Source organism: Cuculus canorus, chromosome 1 (genome assembly GCF_017976375.1).
Source record: "Cuculus canorus isolate bCucCan1 chromosome 1, bCucCan1.pri, whole genome shotgun sequence".
NCBI classification, from domain to species: domain Eukaryota; kingdom Metazoa; phylum Chordata; class Aves; order Cuculiformes; family Cuculidae; genus Cuculus; species Cuculus canorus.
In genome coordinates this window covers 32,710,300-32,734,261 of record NC_071401.1, presented here as the reverse complement: position 1 = coordinate 32,734,261, position 23,962 = coordinate 32,710,300, and the positions used below count along the sequence as shown (strand labels likewise).

General features: G+C 38.9%; 1 protein-coding gene across 3 annotated transcripts in view; it reads right to left on the bottom strand.

The window, feature by feature from the left end:
• Positions 1 to 739: 739 nt before the first annotated feature.
• The window catches only part of VWA8 (von Willebrand factor A domain containing 8), a 186,201-nt gene continuing 162,978 nt past the window's right edge, over positions 740 to 23,962 (bottom strand). For 2 of the 3 annotated variants that reach the window (XM_054058269.1, XM_054058276.1), the window contains 6 exons: positions 22,942 to 23,050; positions 18,911 to 19,036; positions 17,351 to 17,509; positions 8,326 to 8,424; positions 6,910 to 7,148; positions 741 to 4,292 (listed from right to left, as the gene is read on the bottom strand). In XM_054058269.1, the coding sequence (XP_053914244.1) occupies positions 4,184 to 4,292; positions 6,910 to 7,148; positions 8,326 to 8,424; positions 17,351 to 17,509; positions 18,911 to 19,036; positions 22,942 to 23,050 (841 nt within the window). In that variant the 3' untranslated portion in view covers positions 741 to 4,183. Of the gene's footprint in view, positions 4,293 to 6,909; positions 7,149 to 8,325; positions 8,425 to 17,350; positions 17,510 to 18,910; positions 19,037 to 22,941; positions 23,051 to 23,962 lie in introns of all 3 variants that reach the window. The other variant, XM_054058259.1, reaches the window with a different exon arrangement.

Genomic DNA, 23,962 nt, shown 5'->3' with positions numbered 1-23,962 from the left:
CAGCCCAAGAAACGGTACGGTTGGCCTTTTGGGCTGCGAGCGCACACTGCCAGCTCGTGTTGAGCTTCTCATCAATCAGCACTACTTCCTCACAAGGGAAGGAGGAGGAGTAGGTGCTGATCTCTTCTTGCTGGTGACCAATGACAGGACCTAAGGGAATGGCAGGAAGATGTGCCAGAGGTGGTTCAGGCTGAATATCAGGAAAAGATTCTTCACACAGGGTGGTGGTGCACTGGGACAGGCTCCCCAGGCAAGTAGTCAGAGCACCAAGCCTGACAATATTCAAGAAGCATTTGGATGATGCACTCAGACATGTAGTGTGAATTTTGGTGTTGTCCTATACAGGAGTAGAAGTTGGACTCCATAACCCTTGTGGGTCCCTTCTAACTCGGGTCATTCTATGAACAGTGAGTGATAAAATGCAAGGAACTTTTTTGTTGTTGCTGTTTGTTTAGTTTGTTTGGTTTTTTTTTTTTTTTTTAAATAAGGCCATAATAGACTTTTGCCCGAGAAGCACAACTACCTACGATCCAACCCCAAACTTCCCTTCCAGTAGATAAACTGAAGAGCTTTACCTATTTACACTAAACCAGTAGCATTTAAAGCACTAGACTAGACTCAACCTTGAACATTTTCTGATCTAGACGTTCCACCCAATTAAATTTTCTAACCAGCTTTCCAGATTCAATACATGGTTAGGAATTTGATTTTTATTTCTCCATAAGTATCTTGCATATTCTCATTTTTACAGGGACATTATTATTAATAAACACCATAATGTGCAACAGCCAACATACGACAATTGCTTGGTTTCTTATTGTCCAACTATTTTAATATTTTTTTGTAATGTCTACTTTTAAAAAATCTTAACTATATAGATAAAGAAAACCTCTATTATTCTTGCATCTCTTACCTGTGCTCTCAAGTAGGCATTGGGGTTCTTTTTTTGGTTTGTTTTTTCACGTCATACAGTGTCTCAATCTCCTGTTGTTCGCTTGTTTGCTGGAACGCAACATCAGTATATTTGATCAGCGACTAGGATCTTCAGTCTTAATTTTATTAGGCTAATGGACAAGCTGTAGCACAACATTCACAATCATGTTTGGCACCTGGTGTCAGTAAAACAAAGAAGTGGGGGGGAAAAGAACCCCATAGCTGGAGTCCAAGATTATAAGTCCCTCCTAACTCTTGTTGCACTTCATGCTAACCCGTCACGTTTACATGTAGCTGCATGAGGCTGCTTATGTCTCTAAATATCAAATGGGCTTTGCTCTGACTGAAATCACACCTGCCTGGGCTTTCTGTATTTTTTTTGCACCTCAGTAAGTAATAATCCTAAGTGACTTTGTATTGTTACTAATCAGAGAGTGAGCATGAACACACAGAGCATCTGCTTTACAAGAGGTAGTTAAAATCACTGCTGCTGATGTGACTAATGCTATTAAAGCATTAGCAATAGGTCAGGACTCACCCCAACCAGCAGCTCTATCCATTCACCGAAACAGTGCCTTTTCATAAAAACCGGTGCGTGCAAAAGTGCCTTAATAAATTGTGAGAAGAGACGAAAAATACTTTGACATGCATTCAGCAAGAATGAGTGAGCCACAACCCTGGTGCATGCATTGCAATGAGAGCAGTCACTGCTGTTGGTTAAATCAAGCCACATTACTCTTAAGCATTTTACTAATTAAAAATAAATGCATATTAAGAAGCTCTGCAAGTTCAAGGGACATAAAGGAGGAGTATTTGCTGAATTTCTGAGCAGTGAAATAACACTGCCAGTCCTTGCAAGACAGGAAAAAGCAGTGCTGGTTTGATTTCCCTGTGGCAGGGATGGGCATTAAAGCAGGTGAGAGACGCACAGCCTGGGGAAAACTTTGCCCTGAACTGTTACAATTTAGAGAGATGCTGCGGGGTTGAATATGCTCTGCAATGAAGCATTGTTAAAAACAAAACCCAAACTCCCTCCTTCTGAACGGGAAAGATATTTCATTCAATTATTCTCCCTTTCTCTCCAAGTTTACTGAGAACTGCTTCCAGCCTCTCCCAGACACTCTCCTACCCAGGTCTGGCCCCAGACATGGCTGTATCCTGCGGGACCATGAAACATGAACTGAAACACAACAGATATCTCCTGAAAGAAATTTAAAAAACAAAAAGTACGGAAAGGTAACTTTAAATAGTCTGGCATGAAATACAACTTACAGGAATAATAAAACAAAAGGTTTAAAATTAGATTTACCTTAAAGTTTACCTTAAATAATGTGGGTATTTTTCTATAATAAATATAACAGTATTATATAAATACAACTGCATGTAAATCCAATGTGAGAAAGCTTATCCACTCAAGTACTCTACAAAGTGTACAGAATATTTGCTAATTAACTGTGATAAAATGCTTCTTTTTTGAAGGGCTACTTGCAATTAAAGCAGAGGCGCTGAAGAAATTCCCATATAAAACCATATTCACTAATAGACATTAATATGTCAGTTCTTTATTGCATCTAGTATCTCGTCATATGTTTACAGGACCAAGATATTTACATTTTGAAGCTTACTTCCCCTCTGTAGCTGCACCCATGTGCATGTGCGTGTACATGTGTTTGTCCAGCCAGCGATAACCTTCCCAACATTCTCCTCCCAATTCCCTTCTCTCCAAACAGGAATTGCATCTTCAACCTCTTTGTTTTCACATATATAGTTATCATAACAATACTAACAAGCCTTTGAAAAACGTCTTCCGTCTTCTCTTGCCATACAGAGTCTTGAAGCTGGCCAGGCTTCAAAACACATCCTAAATATGGGACATTTTTGATGCCTTGGAAAGATTTTTGTTGCAGGACTGATGGAGTAAAGAATGACCACCAGAAACTACATCATTTAAAACACCTATGGTTGTATTTAACAAGATCAAATTTAATTTGTCTCCTCTTCTCCAAATACAACAGTCACAGCGAGGTTTGAGCAACTATGGGATTAAGAGAAATATTAGAAGTGAAGTATTGCAGTTCCTTCAGATTTTTATATGTACTGTTCCTTGACTTTCTTTCTACTCAGTTACCCACAAATTAATACCAACAGAGATCAGCGATGATGCACACCCTCCTGCTTAGTTAAACCACACTTTCAATTCTCAGTACACTTTCAGTACTCCTGTGCTCCTACAAGACATCAATTCTTCAGTAGATATAGAGGGATCATTGCCTCATGGGACAACGCAAACACCAGCTGATGAATAATAGAGGAAGTCTTTACAACTACCCCGGATATTAAATATACCCCAACACAGATATCTTGCTAAAATAAAAATAGATATTTTTCCTTTTCCTTTATAAAAAAGAACTCATTTTCTCATGCCAAGATCTTTCCTCCAGTTTCATCTTCAAAAGACCAAAGCAGAACAGATCACAGAAGAGCTCTGTGCAACAGTGCAGCAGGACAGCATCATCGGTCATGCAAAGGAGACACAGCAGTAGTTCCTCCTTGGAAACAGAGACAGTTGGTTTCTTCAGACCGTTTTGACCCTTTCCCCTTACTTTTCATAGGCTGAATTGAAAGAAGCTATTTTGGGTTTTTTTTTTTCCCTTCTTAACAGCTACTTTCTCTAGGTCTGACAACCCTGAACACCGTATCTGATCAGATAATGAATGTTTACATGTCATGGTCAGTGTTTCCAAACTGCTCCATTGTTCCCAGCATCCAACAGTGAAGCCTCGATGCTCGTCAGGACATGAAAGCAACAGCGGAAGAAGGAAGGGTTTCCTGCCTGACAAGAGCAGTCCTGTTTCAATCAGAGATGCAGTTTGCTACCTATTCAAACATATGCAAGCAAAACACTGAAACAGATTGCCTGGCTCTGCCTTGCATAATATTATGAAATCCCAGTGAACCATGTTTACAGGGTGAGATGATACCATAATGCTGGCAGCACAGCAGGCAGAGGAATGATCACTAATTGTCCTTTATTTATTTGTCCCTCCGGAAAAAACATTTGCTCTGTTGCCATTCTGCAATTTACCTCCGCCCCACCGCAATTCTTTGCCATGCAGATTTGTGTTGGTTTGCTGATTAGAAAACAACATGTATTTTATTAATAACTGTATTTATCCTCAGCTTTAGGGTTCATATCTCCACCGGGAGTGGGTTTCTTCTTTGAAATCACGCCCTGTGACATCAGTGATGTTTAGGCACTTGACAACATGGTAGATGTGAAGATTTGCTGCAGAATCTGGGGGATCTCTTTGGTATCCATGGCGATAAAAGACCGACCTGCTGGCAGCATCCTCTGCAGCCTAAGGAGCAAAATGAGGGACAAGACACAATCACCATTTCAAATTATCTTCCCTACTGCAAGCCTGGGTTCCTTAAGAAAGGATGTTTTTCCTTTTGAATACCTTGCCAATCCATGCTGTTCACATCACTGTCATCATGCAATTAAAGGCTTGGGAAAGCAGCAGTGGGAGGAAACACTGAGAGCAGCTAAATCACAAAGGTCCTTTCAGCAAGACAATCAAGACTGTTTCTAGAGATTCTATTCATGTCCTCTCTATGACACACAAAAAGTCTGTTTTGATCAAGGTACCAGTGACCCCAAGAGGTATTACTACAACTGCTTTTCTGAGGGCAGCTAGAGATTTACTCTGAAACTGAAGATATTTACTTACTCTAAATAGATACCATGAACCCACAGCTCTTTCTGTTCAACACCGCTAGTGATTCTAAATGTGCTCTTTGTGTTTCCTCTTTGAGATCACTGCAGATTACATGGAAAGATATTTTTCTGCCAATATTAGCCTGACACATTTTTGTTCACAGCTTAACCCCCCTTAAAAAAGCTAAACAAGATGCATGTTACAAACTCCATCTCCCTCAAGTCCAGCCAGCAGCCTTGGAATTTATTTTTTCAAGAAAAAAAAAAGGAATTTATGCTCCACACCATTTCTCCAATGCTAAATTAAGTCTCAATTTTAAAGTGAGCTTTTAAAAAACTGCAACAGAGAATTCCCTTCACCTTCCCCCACAGCAGTTACAGGAAGGCTTTGTCTAATTCTGCACTTCCACATACATAGAAATGCATTTCAGTGACAGCATTGTGTGTGTTTTCCATACCCAGTGAACGAGGCAATTATAAGGTCTCCTCTAACACAGCAGGATATGGTCAATGCTTTTTTTTTTTTTAACTCCTAGCAGAAGTAAAAAGACTTTCTGTAATTACAATCTTTCAGAATGGATTATGTTTTTGACGCATAATGCAGCTCTGATGTACAGACCTGCAGATATGACTGACGCTGGCTGTGCAGCTCTATCTTTCAACTCTTTTTCTGATTAAAACTATGCACTGAGGGACAGTTCCCTTTGGGCTTTCTCTCATTCTGCTCTAGCTGAAGTCTCGAACAGAAGCAGAAAAGACACTGTTCATATTCATGGCTATACCAGCTTTTTGCTGCATGTGCTGGTCCTCGTGGATACGAAACACCACCTGGGACAGAATTTCCTTATTTTTCCCTGCGCCCGAACAATTTAAAGTAAAATTACATAGCAGCACTAAAAATGAGCATATTGGCTCAGACTCTCCAAAGAATTTAGGTCTCTAAACAAGGAGAGTATCTGAGTCAAATTTTGGCAGTTTTAAAGACCATTGAACTCCATCTTCTCTTGCTTTAATCTCGCCTTTGACACCCACATGCATTCAAACTCCATGCTGGGCAATGGCAAAGGCACTGTGTCGCCATCACGATTATGCAGTGATATTACATACAGGGATAGCGCACACCCTCCAGGGGGAGGATGGCCTTAGGTGCTTCCTTTGGATGCTTGGAATGCTCTGAAGTAGCTGACCATAATGGCAAGGACCCACAAACCAGTCCCCTTCCTGACACAGGTTGAAGTTCCAGTGCCTGAGAGTGGTGAGGCACTGGCACAGGTTGCCCAGGGAAGTTGTAGCTGCCCCATTCCTGGAGGTGTTCAAGGCCAGGTTGGATGGGGCCTTGGGCACCCTGATCTAGTGGGATGTCCCTGCCCATGTCAGGGGGGTTGGAACTGGATGATCTTTAAGGTCCATTCCAACCCAAACTATTCTATGGTTCTATGAAGCTACTGTTTCTTGACAGTACATAAAAGATCTAGAATAATGGTTGAAAACTTAGACATGAGCTGACAGTGTGAGCTTGAAGCCCAGAAAGCCAATTGTATTCCGGGTTGCATCAGAAGAAATGCAACCAGCAGGCTGAGGGACCTCTACTCTGCTCTGGTGAGACCCCACCTGGAGTACTGCATTAAGTTTTGGAGCCACCAGCCCCAGAAAGGCATGGATCTGTTAGAGCAGGTCCACAGGAGGACCATTAAAATGGTCAGAGAGTTGGAATGCCTCTCCTGTGAAGAAACACTGAGAGAGTTGGGGTTGTTCAGTCTGGAGAAGTGAAGGCTATAGGGAGACCTTATTGTGGCCTTTCCGTACTTAAGGGGGCTTGTAAGAAGAGATGAGAGAAGAAGTAAGGACTTTTTCCCAGGGCCTGTAGTAACAGGACAAGGAGTAATGTTAAAACTGAAAGAGACTAGATTGGACGTAAGGAAGAAATGTTTTACTATGAGGGTGGTGAGACATTGGAATAGGTTGCCCAGGGAAGTTGTGGATGTCACCTCATTGAAAGTGTTCAAGGTCAAATTGGGTGGGACTCTGAGAAGCCTGCTCTACTGAAGGATGTCCCTGCTCATGGAAGGGGTTTGGACTAGATTACCTTGAAAAGTCCCTTCCAATCCAAACTATCCTCTGATTTTATGATTCTGTGATCAAAACCTTACTGCAGAACACCAGCATGGGCAACTATACCTAACTTCATTGCAAAAAAAAGCATAGTTTAAATTTACAATGAATGAAAACTACATTAGGGATAAAACAAATATACTTACCTGTCTGCCTGGTCTCCTAAAGATCCTATAAATATGGCAAATGCATTGACTTGAGTATTGGTGGTCAAAGCCTGGGCAAACCTTGATGGCTGAATACCGTATCGCTCAAGATTTGCATCACTCAAGACGATAACAAAATACTCATCAGCCTCTTCCTTGGTGATTTCACGAATGGCATGCTCTGTCCCTTCCAAGGTATGGTCTCCACTCATGCAGAATTGAGCATGGGCATGCATGGTCTGTGTGCACAGCATAATCAAGTGGAAATATGTAAGATGACTTTATAAATTAACATTAATTTCAGCTGGCAGAGGGGTGAGCAAATATTCAGTTATGCTGTACTAGGGGATACTTCAGAAATGTGGACAGTGCTCTAGATAAGACAGAAGATGCAGCCTTTTGTACATAATACATTGTATTTTAAGACAGGCATCACTTCTTAAAAACACAGTTAGACAAAATCCACACATCAACAGAATTGGACTGGACCTTAAGGAAGGTAAAATACTTTGATCAGCTGCAATTTGAGTAGCTACATTCCCATCTATTTAAGGAAGAAAATGGGGCTTAGTTTCCTAATACTGTGACCAGCTCCTGCCTGTTAATAATTTGCACTTCCAAAACCTAATGGTTTATCAAGATTCATCAAATCTTTGACTCCTGACATTGGCAGCAAGGTTTTAAAATGCAGAAATGGTTTATTTGAGCTTTTATGAAATAAATCCACTGTTTGCATTGATGAAACTGTTTCCTGTGTAGAAGGCAACGACTTAGAAAATCCAGTCCTTTTAACCCCAATAACTGCTGATCTTTCAAAAATACTTTTTGAAGGAAGCTCAAACACACAGTTCTAACCTATCAAGTTGCCAACCAGGTAAGTCCTACAATATATTCATTTTTTTTCTGCATCCTATTGCAGTAAAATCTTAGGAATACACTCACTTTGCTATTCTGATTTAATATGTTTTGAGTCTAGCACTGACACATTTTCCCACTGCTACTGTGACACACCACTTCTTGAAGGTATCGGGCTAAATCGCTGACCTGGGATCCCTCTACAGCTTAAATTAGTCACTTACACACTTTTAATATCAACACAGGATTTAGGCAGAGCTATTTACCTCACGGTGTAACACTCGGACCTTCCTATATCCTTTGACAGGTAGTAAAAAATGACACCTTTATGGCACACCAGTCCAGAAAAAGGCACATCTAGCTTCTACTATCTTGGCATAATTTGTTTTCTGCCATGTCTCTGAAAGGTCCTGTTTCAATTTTATGCAAACACACATATTTTCATATCTTGTCTTTCTTCCATTTACTCTTTATGTTTTACATTCTGTGACCCACATACATGTTTTTCTTTGCAGTCATAAAATCCTTAATTATCGAGCATCACTTATCAGTAGCATTTACCTTAAGGATCTCCAGTCTTTGCTTATTGTCCTTGGGAAGTTTGTCACTCCCAACCAAGGCAATGTTATACCCATCTCCTGAATGTCCAACAATATCGTACTGCAAGAAAGAAAATTCTTTGGTTATCTGTTAGTCATGAATGAACATTGGGTCACAATGACACGAGACAGATCAAAGGCAATTTCAAAGATAAAACCCAAATACTCTTGCCTGCTTCTGTTTATGAGCTGCTTAAGGGAACTACATGCAATTTCTCACTGACATGAAAACATGGGAAAGAACTGCTAAATAATGAAATTAAAGAACAGTTACTTATTTCCATGGTCTGTTTTTCATATCATTCCACCAATTGCAGAGCAGTGATGCATAAGATCAAGGCCTTGCCCTCTCACATTGTCTGTGTATTTTTTTAAAGTAGCAATTTTTGTCCTCTTAAGTCTGACAAACAAGAAGTGCATTGTTTGAGAGTAGCTCCCGTGTTTGATGGATCTTTTTTGTGACCCCATTCTGCTCTGGAAAGAAAAAAAAGTATGACAAGCCTTTTCTGAAAATCAGCACTCCTTATGTTTGTGCATAACACATCAGAGTCATGGCTGAAATTATGTAGAGTAGTGAATTCCAAGTCTCTGTACATTTTCAAATGAGATGTTGTGCACGTCATTCTCCCATGAAAGATGCTGCAAAAACGACATGTAGACCCATAACAGTTTAAGTATCTTGTTGAAGAAACAACGTAATATTGGAAAGGTCTTTGTTTTATGTGAGAGTTTTATTGTCATTGCATGAAAACCAAGATGAGCTGAGCTATGGCAAGGTCCTGACCTGCCCTTTGTGTTGTGGATGTGGCAGTCATCCCAGGGAGAATTCATGAACAGGACAAAAGTGGATTTAAGAGCTGTCTACACCAAGTAATAGAGCATAGCACACGGATCCTGAGTTCAGAGGGGCCTGAGCTGGCAACTCCTCAACATGAACACAGCTGCATTTCCCCCTGACTAGCTGGCACAGATCTGACCTTGTGCAATATTTTGCTTTACTGTCATCTTTTATTCAAGTACTGCCTACAAGTCCCTGTTGGGTTCACCATCCCTACTTCTCACATATACATTTGGTAAAAGGGACATCTATTCCTCTAAGTTTTTCTGTCTTTGTTTTCCTATTGAAGACTACTTTATTTGGTATAAGTTGGGTCCTGGAAACTGAAGAAATGTCATTCTTTATGGACAAAGCTGTTTTTATTTGTTTCCATATGACCAATTTGCTTAAAAATATATCAAACGTAACAGAAAGCTATAGCAGCTGGAACAACACTTTTTAAGGTGACACCTCCCTCTGCAAAACATTAAACCTGCCACATACTATAGATTATTTCACCCAAGGTCAGACCATTTTATGACAGCCTTACATAACCTAGACCTCCTTTCCCTATGAAATCTTTATATAACCTAGTCCTCACGCAATCCCATTTCTTTCTCCTCTGTTGGCTTTCCCTGTTCCTTTTCTCCTCAGCTCTTCCATTTCTAGTGTTTGGTACCCAGCATCAGAAAAAGTTTCCAGTCTGACACAGGTTTTCTCCTCATAACCTATTTCTTATCACCAATAATGCTTCAGGCTCTCTCTTCCCTGATGAATATTTAGCTGGTGTTCCTGTCTTCCCCAAACCATTTTTTTTCTCCAAGAATAGATATGGCAAATGAAAACACACATAAGTTGAGAATAATGTTGAGGTGACATTCAGCAGACTTCCAAAATAATACAGGAATAAATCCAGAATGGGAACCACACACAAAAAGAGTGTCCAGACATATTGTTTTAAAAACTAGAGATTATTCAAATCAGAGGAGCTAAATAAAGCAGGGGTTTAATGGGGCAGAAAACATACAGCGCTAATGTGGTTCTTACACAATGTCATAAATGTCCACAGATCTACAGGGCAGGCTCTTAATTATGAAACCCTGCACATGCTTTGCTGAGCAGTTTTGTATTCGGTATCACTTTTAAATCAACAACCTAATTAAGTAAAGCAAAACGCTGTCATTCTCATCTGTAAAAAGAAGGCTGATTCTTTCATAATGAGCTCCCTCCCAGCATTTCACGACCTCTTCCACTGGATTCTGGTATCTGCTCTGCCATACTGAGTTTATGGGAAGAGGCCAAACTTTGCTATTTGGGACTATCATTTTGATTCTCAGCACATACTAAGGAAAGCACAACCTTTCGTCTCAGAAAGGCTGGGTTTAAACTCAGTCTGACAGTCTGTGTAAAGGGAACTGTTGTAGCTCCTAGATGAAACACCAGCAGTTGACTCTCTGGTTGGGTCCCCTCCACATTCTTACAGGAGGTGGGAACATACAACTCATACAACCTGGGTATGGGCAAGGCAAGGCTGAAATGACCTGAGCAAACTATCACAGGCATGTAAAGGCGTTCACCTGGGAACATCATGTCCTGTCTGCTCCCTCCTCGGATAGCTGCATATTATTCTCTATGTGTGCCCATGCATGCACCCAAGTATGTAAACTTATCTTTAACAGATGTTATCTGTTTCCTTGTTTCTCTGCTGACAGTCTACTATGCTATTTTTGATTAAAAAAAAGGCTGGTGAGGCAGCAAGGAAGAAGTGGCTGTTTGCTTCCTACTGGCTGCTGCATTCTGGTCTCCTGAAAAGCCAGGCAAGATCCCGCTATGCTGTGGAAAGGAAGTGCTGTGGTGACCAGACCTGGCACGCTGTTCCTCAAGGTCCTCTGATCACCCTGAAAGTCAGGGACCAAGAGTAGCCAAAACCTAACAAGTGTAACAAGTTGCTTTTGGGCAACTTAGCTCACTAAACAGTGTGGTTGGATGAGTACGTGTCCCAGCAAAGAAGGGGATAGGAATGCAGCAGCACTGACTCGGATTGCCTTTAGGACCGCAGCCGGAGATATCCTGCCTGGGCGGGAGAGGTGGGAAGAGGCTCACAGCCATGTTTTAGAGGTGACAGAAGGGAGATGTTTGTCCACCCTAATTCAGGATACAGACTTTGGGACAGAAGTAAAACTGGGTCAAAGAAGTTGACTCCGCAAGGGCAAAAAAGGAGGATTTAAATTGCTCACTCAGGTTCTCTTTCAGTAAATTATTACCTCCTCCTGATTTCTGTGCTAGCAAAATGAAAACTTAGTGAAAAGAACAGAAAAAGGGCCTCTGAGAAGCAAAGATCTGATGCATTTTTCTCATAAATTCCTTATAGGAATTTATGTGGATGGAGTTACAACTGAGAGAAAAACTGTGATATGATCTTACTTTGAACTGACTTTTGTTTTGTTTTATAAAGCAGATTGCAAGCCCAGGCTCCCAGGACAAATCCAGCAGCAAAATACATCTTTGCTATACTGCAAGCTTAATTGAATTAATGTACTATTGTGGTGCACAGCAGCTCATTTTCCAATAGCCTCAGGTACACTGAGACAAGAACTGCTATATTCAGGGCTGTGAGCACACAATACGTAAACACATCTCTTGAAACAGCATCATTGTGTTGGTCTCCTTTTTTACAGGTTAAAACAATAACTATTCCGCTGTCACATTTTGTACTGAATGGATGGTTGCTGCTGCCTAAAATGGGTAAAATGGAAGACTTTGCCTTCTGCAGCTGCCAGGCCAAAAGGTTTAATTTCTGAGGGCATTTAAAAAGCTGAAAGAAGACCCGTGCTGAATATAGAAGGCAGTGTGAATTAGACAGGCCTCTGCCAGAGGGCTAGATCTTTATAAATTCATCTCTTCTTTGAACAACACTGAATACTGTTTTCCGAGTTTATTTCAAACATTTTGGTCATTATTTAAAAGAAAATATTCTGCCAAGCATGTGGAACATTTCTTCTTTTCCTGAACTAACAGTGCTGCCTCCATAGTAAATTCTACAAACATGGAATGCTAAAATCACCATATAAAATCTGTAATACACCTTCAACATTGCTATAAATAACAATTCAACTTTTTCTACCAGTTATATAACATGCCATCTATGGAACTAGTTACAATATTTTAAAGGCTTCATAAAATCAGTGCTTAGATAATTTACTGGACATGCCTCATAAATCCGCCATCATGTGTGCAAATGATGTTAATTAAGGATGATATAAAACCATACGGTTTGTGTGACAGACATAATAGTACCTCAAATAAAACAAAGAACAAACTGCTCTTCTGTACATTTTCAAATAACTGGCGTCTAAAATGAGATGTACAGAAGAAATAAGAACTTCAATCCTGCAAAATAACTTGCTTATTATAACTTACACATTTAAGTGATGTATCCACATGTTTAAAGGGGTCAAGGGGCATTTGTAGGAAAATATTTAACCTCCATTATTAGGATACAACTGAGAATGTGGCTTTTATTATCTCAGTCGCTCCCACTCTTATTTAATAGCGCACTTCAGGGGAAGCATGGAAGAGATGACATTGGAGGAGGGCTTTGAAACACGGCTGTTAATTTAAATGGATTTCCTGACTGTGGGATGAAATTCCCATTTCCCCCTTGTCAAGGAATGATTCACTGCCTGCACTTCTGTGAAATGGGAGCAGGCAGGTTGTGCGACACAAGCATAAAAAGCTGACAAATACCTGCTGGCACTAGTCTGACTTTTTATGAAGGATACCCTCATTACCTGCTTAGTACAGACAATCAGACAATCAACATCAACAGTGATACGAAGGAGTAACACACAAGGGGAAAGTGCAGCTGGTAGGATAAAACAACGAACGAAAACTCATCTGATTAATTCACAATGTTATTTACCAAAGAACTAAACCAAGCACCAGCAGAAAAGTGATCTTGAGCAAAGGCTAAGAACTGGATTCCAAAATTTGCACTGCACTTAAGACAGCAGAAGGGAACCTTACTATGTAAATCTCCTTTGAACGCTGTGCTCAACAAGCCTGATGGTCCCTCAGCTGAACAAGAAACTTCTCAAATTTGCAGCACATGTTGTGACCCTTGCAGATGAGTGTACAACAAGAACAGATAATAGCAGGCATATCTAAAGGCCAAAAAAGTCTACTATTACAAACCCACTCTTGGAAGACAAGAAGAGGACAAGGAAGATAAAGGAAAAAAGTGATAAATTGCAGATTTCTCATTGCACACAACACAGCTGCGTATTCTCTCTCTTGTTTTTTTACATAGTTCCTCTTTCGGATATGAGAAATGTATGTTATTTTTGCAGACATAAACAAACTTCAGCTTCGTCCTGAGAAAAATTAGCAGCACCTTGCAAAGTGTCAGTGTTTTACAGTATGGAGTCACTGATACTTCGAAACAATCACTGGCTCTCTTACCCTTTGAAGACCTAATTACACTCACTAGCAACAGAGGAACTGGCACACGTTCTGGTAATTGATCACATTCATGCAGGTGTAGCAACTGCCATACCAGATTATACACAAAAAAAGAAACCTGTATTTTCAAGCTGGAGATTTCAGAAATTTATTTTTATTTTTTTATTCATTTTTATCAAAGAAATGACTCAGTGTCCATCAGCATATGCATGGGAGGTTTCTCATATGAGAGGACTGTGTAATGTGGGTTAAAAAGACATACTTCAGCCCAATCATTGGATCATGTTAAGAATACGGTTGAAACATGAATAGTTAATAAATGCCTCTGCTCATTTTGTGGGATGACTTCAGTGGCCAGTGAAACTTAAGGCCACATCTCATCTGCTGTCATAGTCATCTTTGGTCTGCTCTTGGATATATCATCCTTAGAGTGAATCATATCCTATTGAGGCAGCAAGACAGATGTGGAAGAAGAAAACCATGTTTCTTCCCTTGGGTAAAAGCAGTGCAAACACTGACAGAGTTCACACCGGACCCGGCCAGCCTTGAATCAAGGGGCTGTTACTGGTCCCCTGAAGTTCCCTACCCAGTGGAAGGAGCCCTTAAATGCAGGAGAGTTACCCTAGACTGAAGAGATGCAGAAGTTGATGACAATTTTTCTGTCTTGGCATGTCACTAAAATTTCATCTTCCTCACCAGTGTTATTTTAAGTATAAAAACGGCCTTAAGATCTCTTGATTCAGACTGTAAGGTTAACATTACTACTCTATTACTACCATCAGTGTGGCAATTTTCACATCTAATAACCGCACACGGTTTTTCTGCAAGTGTTTTTATAAATGATTAGTGGTTGTTAGAGGGGCACATTTATAATTAACTGCATTTTGAGCTATTTGCTCAACCAAATAAAGGTTTTCCTGTATGTATGGGGCAAAACATTGACCGATAGCAACTACTGCCAAGCAAAATATAATAATCTGTAACAGACACAGAGTGATTTGAAAGGTAATGAAACAGATTTTAAATTCCAGAAATGAAGAGAGCTCTTAATGATCTTACTAATTCTGCACAGTGAGCTGGCTGCTTCTACATGTTATTCCTTTACCAGGTAACCCGAGGATCACATCTGTGTTCTCAGCTATAGAGCTGCACTGGGAGTAATGACAGCTGGTTGCCTGCCAATATGCTACATCTTTTTTTCAGTGTCATTATCTTCTAAGCCACTGTCCTCTGTTGTGTAAATGTAAAATAATTCACTGTTCATAACAAGGGCAGAACAGCTGTAGTAAAACAGAGTGAACCACTGTCCTCTGCTCACCATTTCCATTTTACTCAAGACTTTATCACCTCTTTGATTTTTACCTCCTCCAAACTGAGCAATTCTTGCTTACTTAGCCATTTCTTGTATGGGGACACTTCCATACCCTTTAGAATCTTTAACAGCTTCTCTTCTTTTTCAGCTCTACAAGAACTTTGCGGGGGGGAGGGGCAAAATTGAACACATTACTCCCGATGTGAATGCACTATGGATGTTTACAGTGACATTCTGATGCTTTCTGTATTATTCTCTGTTTTTTTGCTAACAGTTTCTAACATTCAATTAGTTTTCTTTGACAGCTGGTGGGTACTTAGTGATCAAAGAACTATACAACATAATTACAATATTTGTTTGTTAAGCACTACAGCTGAGAGTGAGCACTAACAGATAGCTGAGACTTCCCCACTGTGTATTTAGAATCAGAATTGTTTTCTGCCATCTGCAGCACTTCACATTTAATAGCACTGAAAACCACCTGCCATTTTATTTCCCACTCACCATTTATAGCCAGGTCCTTCTCCAACTTATTGCAGCTGGATTTCCCTTTTTGTTTTCCCAAACAACTTCATACAACCAGTAACTTCTGTCACCTCTTTATCCATCCCCTTTCACAGATCACTTACAAACATACAGAACAACATGGCAATATGGGTTCTGGCACAAATCCCAACTCAGTTCCACCAGTGACCTTCCTTCAATTCTTGACTCTAAACAATGAGCACTTAGTCTGTTTTCTATATTTTCAGCAGTAGTTCATTTATCTGAACGCTTTCTCTTTTATCCCCAAAGCAGTATAATTTCTTCATGACTGTCTGGTGAGGAACTTTGTCAAATGCCTTTGGCTAAGGAGAGTCTATCAATCAAACTTGCTTGTCACATACACAGAGACTCTTCAGAATGCATTACTTGTGCTTACAAAAGCCATGTTGACTATACTCCAATATATCATATTTATCCTTGTGTCCATTACTTCTGTTTCCTTCTGGATGATCCTGCATTTGGCCATACTAATATGTGTGTTGTTCAGATATGGCTGATCTACTGAGCTACACAAATCATATCGTATACTTACACTGTGTGTTAATATTTGTCATTAACTTTTCAGTTGTCAGTGAGCAGGAGATACATGAGCAGCCAAACCAATAAACCCCTTATTTCTTACGATTTTCTTAATTACAGCTGAGTTCCCACATGGCTTCTCTGGGCTAAGATCTAAGCTTATAGTTACAGCATTTTTCTCCAACAGAAATACACAGTGTCATTCTCTACCTGGCCCATTTTCATGACACTTGCAGAAATTTAGTGTCTTTGGGAGCAAAATCATGGGTTCAAATTTGTTTGGAATTGTGCAACATGCTCTGTTTAAGCACATTTAAGGTGGAGAAAGCATTGCTGCCAGAGACTATGGTAGTACACATCCTCGTTTCCTTTGGAAAGTAGGCTAAAAAAATAATGCCTGTCTCCTTTCATAGCCTTTCCTCTGACAAACAGTAGACTGCTTTATTGTACTTTAGTAGGCATTCTAAAAGTACATGCCTCTGTATAGCCTCTTTTTATACGGGAGATTCTACTGAAGAACAGAAACCTGTAGGATGTTGGAGGAATGATGTGAAGCAGACCTGACTGAATTGATCTGGACTAAGTTCTCTTTTAATTTGGTTTACGAGATTTTGTGTTTTGCTTGGGTATATTTTAAGTCTTCTATTTGAGATGCTCATCAGTAAAGGCACTGGACATCTTTATTCTTCCACTAAACACTAAGTTTGTCAAAAATTTAACTTGAGACTAGCCATTTCTGTCTTTTTTTTAAGGTTAAAGAAACATACCCTAGACCTTGTTCAGGCTTATTGAGACAAAAAAGGATATAGAATTTATTTACATTTCCTTTGCAGGCTACCACTACATACCATTTGGAATCTAATATCATTCGGTACAAGAAATTATTTTCTTGTTTTCAGATAACTGAAAGACAGCACAAGTAAGGGACAAAGAAGTTTGCTCTTTTCCTGTGACACACAGTCTGTACTCTGGGCAGATGGAAAGGCAGGGTATCTTTTTGGATGTCCTGAAGCTCGTATTGACTTGTGTTCTGTAGGCTTAAGCACTTCTGCTCAAAGAAACAAATAAACAGATAAATATGGAAAAAGACAGGAAATTCCCCTAAATCAAAGTCTTAAAAATCTTAGATTGAATCCTCCCCTGCTGAAGTGCGTAATGTTTCTTATCCATTCACTAGTATTATTTTTCAGGTTGCTAGAAACAGATTAATGCCTTTATTTCCTTGTGGGAATGAATAATGTTCTTTGGCTAGACTGAATGCTGAAACACTTTTTCCACTGCTCCACACAGGCTGTGCAATAACCACAGAGCTCCTAGCCCAGCTGTAATTACCTTGAATTTGTGCTCATAATTCTCAAAAGCTTCCATGACCATGCAGACAGCCTCCATGGAGCGTTCCAGCCGTCCATCCACCCCATTAAAGCGGTACATGCTACCGGAAACATCCACCAACAGGCGCAAACGCTTAGGTTTCTGCTGGGGGCTCCCAGGCTGACAGGGAAACACAGCAGAAAAAAAGCCAATATTAATCGGAAAGCTAAACATCAGTAATTATAAAACATTTCAGAAAGAGAACCCAGTGCACTTCGTGAAGCAATAAACTTCTATCCAGCAAACAGCAATTATTTTTTAAGAAAAGAACAAAAACATTTTAACGTTTTTTCTAACTGTTTCAAACCAGTTACTTGACAGGTACCTCAATTCATTCTTCCCCCTCACCTTCAATGACTGGGAACAAAATACACCCAAAAATTCCACAAATGCTTATCAGGTAAATACTTTTTCTGTCTCAGCTTTGATTCTTAACATTTTATTTCAGTACAGAGACTCTCAAATCTGCTCTTTCTGCCAAAGCTCATAATGGAAATGCTTTTCTTTGGCGTATGGTACTAACAGGGACATGTAGAAGACTGTAAAAACTTGTCTGCTGAAGTGAATAACATTCCAAAAATGTTTGAAGTCTTGTTCTGATTAACTAGTAGTTTCTTCTTCATTCTGATGCTGAAACCATTATTTTTTCCTGAAAACAATCCCCATCTGTTTTAAGGCTTTTTGGCACAGTAACTTCAGGGGAGGTGTTTTATTTAGTGAACAATGAGATGAGTCTGGATTCAAGTACAAGGCTATTAATGATGAGATGGCAAAAAACAAGATTTAAAAACCTGCAGTCTATCTTTATTACTTTTAAGTATTATGGACTAGGTCTACCAGTTTTAGACAGGTTTTGTTGGTTTGATTCAAATGATTTCTCTGTTGCTGACTCACAGGCCTGACCATAATGTCTTCTAAGGAAAAGCTGAATTAAGCCATAGGACAGACAACATTATCATATCTTAATGGCTTGTCCTCACACTTTTTTTCCCATTATTTTATTCTTGTAAATCCAAAAATCTGTCAAAGTTGAAATTCTTCGCATGTAACGGAATAAGGAGAAGACATTCATAAAAAAAGATTTTTTTTTTCATTTCCCATGGTATCAGTGTATTTATTATAAAAAATTAAATTAAGTTAGTGAGAAAATATTTTCCTCTTTCTTAGACAAACGAATAAAGTGTTTTGTGCTAATTCCCTTCAGCTCAATATAATATAAAAAAACCCATAAAAATCTTTGCACTGGATCAAAATAAATGACTGCCTAGATCAGCATCTTCTCTCTGACTGGGGCAAATAGGAAAAACATGTGTATGACTACAAAAAGTGAAGCACATCTTTCATCTGATGATTGCCTCTGTCTCAGGGCCTTCCCAAGATTCTTCCCAATCTTCCCAAGATTCTTCTGAGATTCTCTGTATGATTCACTGAAACTCCACTTATATTTGTACAGCCATTGCAAACACAGCAAAGTGGTTAAGTGTTTCTCTATCTTTTTTTGGCCAGTTGTTGGATACTTACTTGTGGCTCAAGTTCTCCCCGTCGTTTATATATGGCTTTTTCTCCAGTCAGCCCATCAATGATTTTGGCATCATCTAGCTCTCCAACAGCTTGATGTCTCAGCCATTGTCTTTCTTTACCCTTGGCCTACAACAGAAAAGACTTTTTAAAAGAAATTTTTGGCTTTATTGAGCAAATTCTCAACTAGTTTTTCTACTGTTCTCATTGATAATGCTTTAGCTTTGTGGCTATTTGCTGTTAAAGGAACAGCAGCGTAAGAAAAAAAATTACTTTTAACTATAGGCATGGCTAATACCTTTTGAAGTTTGTGCAACAAAAGCCAGTATTTGAGCTGGAGTTTTATTGGAGGTACACAGAACTGACATTCTCTCCAAACGCAGGAAAGAATGCTGACAAAACCTGACCTAAGCTCTTTCCAAAATAATGCTAAAATTATTTAGTCTACTTAGCACCTCCATGAAGGATTCCTAAGAATTTATTTCCTTTTATAAACACTGAAAAATTCCCTTTAAGCATGTATGTTATACAATGCACGCATATATTACAGAAAAGCTTCAAAGCATTTTCAATATATAATTTTTGTAAGCTTAAAAGAATTTACAATTTAAAGAGAAAAAAAGAACTATTACATATATACCTTGCTTTGATAGTTCACTAGAAGGGCATATAACCCACTACTATTGCAATAAACTGTGAGCATATTAATGAAAAAATACTGTATTTTGTTGCTTTTGACATTAGAAAAATATGTCAAATACTGTATCTTATCAACATGGCAATGGCTGCATCACAATACACCCTTGCAGTAATTCTTTTCTTTGACAGATACCAAAGGCACATTTACAAAAAACCCCTTACAAAATATATGTGATGTCTGTAAATATCACACAAAAATACGCGCACGTGAAGTAACGATATACGATGGTATTAAATACTGTTGGTTGTGGTCTGCATTTGTTTCTGGGAAAACATAAAGTAGGAAACTACAGGAAACTACAGCTGACGGGTCACACATTTTTTTGCATCACCAGCTCCCTGAGCATGTTCAGTATAGGACTACCACTATTTTATTCTTGCTGCTATGATCGGACAGTTCCCACAAGTGATAGGACAAAAGGAAATGGCCTCAAGTTGTGCTAGGGGAGGTTTAGATTGGATAATAGGTAAAATTTCTTCACCAAAAGGGTTCTCAAGCACTGGAACATGCTGCCCAGGGAAGTGGTGGAGTCACCATCTCTGGAGGTGTTAAAAAAAATGTGTAGATGCGGCACTTTGGGACATGGTTTAGGAGGTATGGTGGTGTTGGTCTGATGGTTGGATTGAATGATCTTGGAGGTCTTTTCCAATCTTAATGATTCTATGCTTTTATGGTCCACATCAGCGACTGAGCCTAAGGTTTGCCCAGTTCAAAAATAGGCGCCTAAATAACGCTCAGAAGCTACAGGGACAGTTTCCCCAGATTCCCTCTGTTATCGTCAATAAAAAGAGAAGTACTTTCTGGAAGGCAAGTAATCTCAAATCTAAGAAGGCCTTTCTGAGTGACTGACTGATCATAAGCTTTTGAATCTGGAGTTCATACGGACACGTTATTCAGGGTTTGGCCACCATTAGAAGAGAGAAGAAAGCTCATAATTGACTGGATTTTCTGGACTTCTAGCTTTGCTACTTCTACAGAAGTGACAACTCTTAATGTTTTGTTAATGTTGTTCAAAGAGCTGACAAGGACCAGTGAGTTATGCAAAGTAAAATAAACAGTGAAATTACATTCTCAGACTGTACTTATGTATCACTTCCAAGGATCAGTGTATTCCAAATATCTCTTTCTGCTGCTACTAATTTTTGAGAGCAATTGACAACTGGACCTGAATCTCAGCCTCTTGATTCTTGGGATGTAAAATTTAATCAAAGGAACATATTTTTAAAAACTTCACAAACCTAACGATAAAAAGGTGTATGTTGCAAAGAAAATCCAGGTTAAATAAACACAGTCAATATATTTCCATTATGTGAAAACACCAAGTTTTAACAAAGCAAACTCAAACATTTTTAAAAAAGCAAAATCATTCTCTACTGAGAAGGTAATTTGGGATTTTCAGAAAGTTAAAAACATACAGATAACTGAGTTACAGAGTTTGTTGCAACAGACTGTGCCATTGACCTCTTATTTGAGAAACGAAGAATGTCTGACTGATAACAGAAAGAAAACAATTTTAGCTAAGAACCCCTGGTGTACATAGGACGATCCAGAAAAAAGGGGAGATAGAGGAGTAGTCTTTCATCAGGGCTGAATGACTTACCGTGCTGAAGAATTCAAATGAACTTATTTTTTTCTCAAAAAGATAACATGAAACATGTTTGGACTCAGCTTCCCCATTAACAAGCATTTTGCAACTAAGTAACTCCTGCTATCAACTACCTTCATTTTCCTAGTGCATCTTCTATTAAAAAACCCTATAAAAATATTAATAAAAATCTATAAAGTTAAAAATTTACTCTCAATATTGCTCTTATTCTAAAAACTTTTTCAAATTCAGTGAGTTCAGTTTTTCATCATACAGTAGGCTAGTGTGGCTAGCTGTTATAGATTTTGTCAGGAAGTTAGCACAGTCTCATAAAATACTGAGGCTTAAAAGATTTTGCCTTTAATATTAAAGTGACCTTTTTAACAAACCAACAGGATATGTCTCCTTATATTAAAATACATTATATTTCAAATATGATTAATGTGATCCCTGAATGTGAGAATTTTGGCTCCCAGGCAGGCTGAAAAAATAGACTTTAAACTGAATATTTACTTATTCACTTCACACTTAGAGTGTGAATGGTATGTCTACTAAAAACATGGCAAAAAAGCACCTAAATATAAATGATGTAGGAAAAACAGACTTACATCTAAAATTTCTCAATTGAAACCTGTTTTTATGAGCGAAAAGCCTGTGGCCTGAACCGTAACACATATTAGGCGCATGAATCACTTAAATTTGACAATCTTAAATGTTCATTATATGAGGAGCTCTGGGAATTGATACATTCATAAAAAAATTAGATAATGGTTCTCTGTGTATATATGTGAATATAGCAGCATTGTTTTAGTCACAATGGCTTAAAGATAGAAGCAAAGTATGAAAAATGTTACCTTTACTTGCAGCACCAGAAGATTGGATTTTTTCACCCAGGAGGAGAAAGAAATCACTTTGCATGACTGAAAGTCTATATTTCAGTTCTATTGCTGAAGTTGGGGGACAGATCACAACCAACACACTGACAAACTAATCAGCTAAGATGCATGTATATCAGTGCTTGGCAGCCTTCAACAGAAATAGTTTTAATCAGGGATATCATATAAGGAGCACAATAATTTCCCTTTAATTTTCACTGAAGATTAGCGGATTCCCCCTAGAAACTATGCACTTCTGATTCTATTTGCCCCATAAGTGAACACTAGTATAAATAAAATCTGGAACAGTCACAGGATCAATTACTAGAAGAAATGCAAATGTGGTTTTGGTCAGCTCCCCTATTTTAGGCTACCCCTGTTTTAGGCTACCCCTATTTTCATTAGCAACAGTTCAACACAAAATTGAAAAACATTCATGTTTTCAGCTGCATGTGCAGTGAAGCTATGACCTGGAGTGAGTGTTTCTTTTAACATCTGTAGCATTTGCACCTCTAAGACAAGAAACTCTTTTAGACGGTGCTAAACACAAGAACTGTGATGTACACACCACCATGTATTCTTTTAGTAATGTACAGTATTTTCTTTCACAAAGTAGTGTTCCCGAATAAGTAATTTCTGCAAGCCGTGGTATGGGAATACTGTAACATTCCAGAGAAGAGCAATGGGACCCACTTAAAAGCTGCCTTTGAAACAGAAATACGAGACTGTCTTTCCTGACCATGATTATAACTCCAATCTGCTCTTAGTCCTCAAAGGTATGATCGTCAGATGCTAACATGATATTAGCAGGATAGTATTAGGGGCCTGATGTAATGAGCTCACCATGTTCCATTAGCAGTAAATCTAAGATTACCTGCAGATTATCTAAGATGATGCGGAGTGACTGAACTTGACGTCGGACCGCTCCAGAGAACCTTTCATAAGTTGATGCATCATATTCACTCATTTGAATCTCTTTCAATCTAAAGGAAAGACCAGGGAGCTAAGAACAGTTTAGGAAACAAGCATATACTTTGCTTACATATGTAAATTACAAGCTTATGTGACAACAGTCAAATTCATACTGTAATAATCAGGCACAAGAGAAAAATCAAAGAAATGACAACCACTTCTGTGAATTTTTGTAAAGGTAGGTGATCACCAGTGTGTACAGGGAGTGCATTACATTAAAATTTATTTAAGTTACTAATCCTTTGTCTCTCTCCTAATCTGCTTTAATGTTTGGAAGTAAATCAGGTGTTCTGAAAACTGATCAAATTATAAAGGTTTTATTGGCTCAGATGTTGTGATCTGCACATAAAAGGACTGTGAGTATAAATTCATTACTTCACTGTCGGAGTATTTTAAACATATCACTTTAACTCAAAGGTTAAGTGAAACACACTATAAAATCTGTCCTTGAAGATCTACAACTAGTAACTGTCTCAAATACCTATCTTTGTGCTTCATAAGACAAAGAAATCTTGAAACAAAGAAGTTCTAAATGAGCATTAACAAAAGTATGCTTCTCCACAAATGAGTCATGTCACAGACCACTACCCTATCCAGAGATCTGACACAGAACACATTTGCACCACAAAACCAGATATATGGCTTTTTTTCTGTAAGTTAACATGTGTTGCCTTAAAGTTCTGTATCATTCTTCTCAACCGTAGCTAAGCAGACACTCTTAAACTGATGAGACTCACATTGGAATGTAATTACAGAGTCAGAGTTCTTTTGCTGAAGAACAAGCTAGGGGACAGATGAATATCTTGGGAGTGTGCACCATTCAGTATTTTCCATGACCCAGCATCATTTAGTGAGGCAGCAATTGTGTATCTGCCCACCCTCCCATCCAGCACATGTCTGGGTTCAGTGCTGAGCTAAAATAT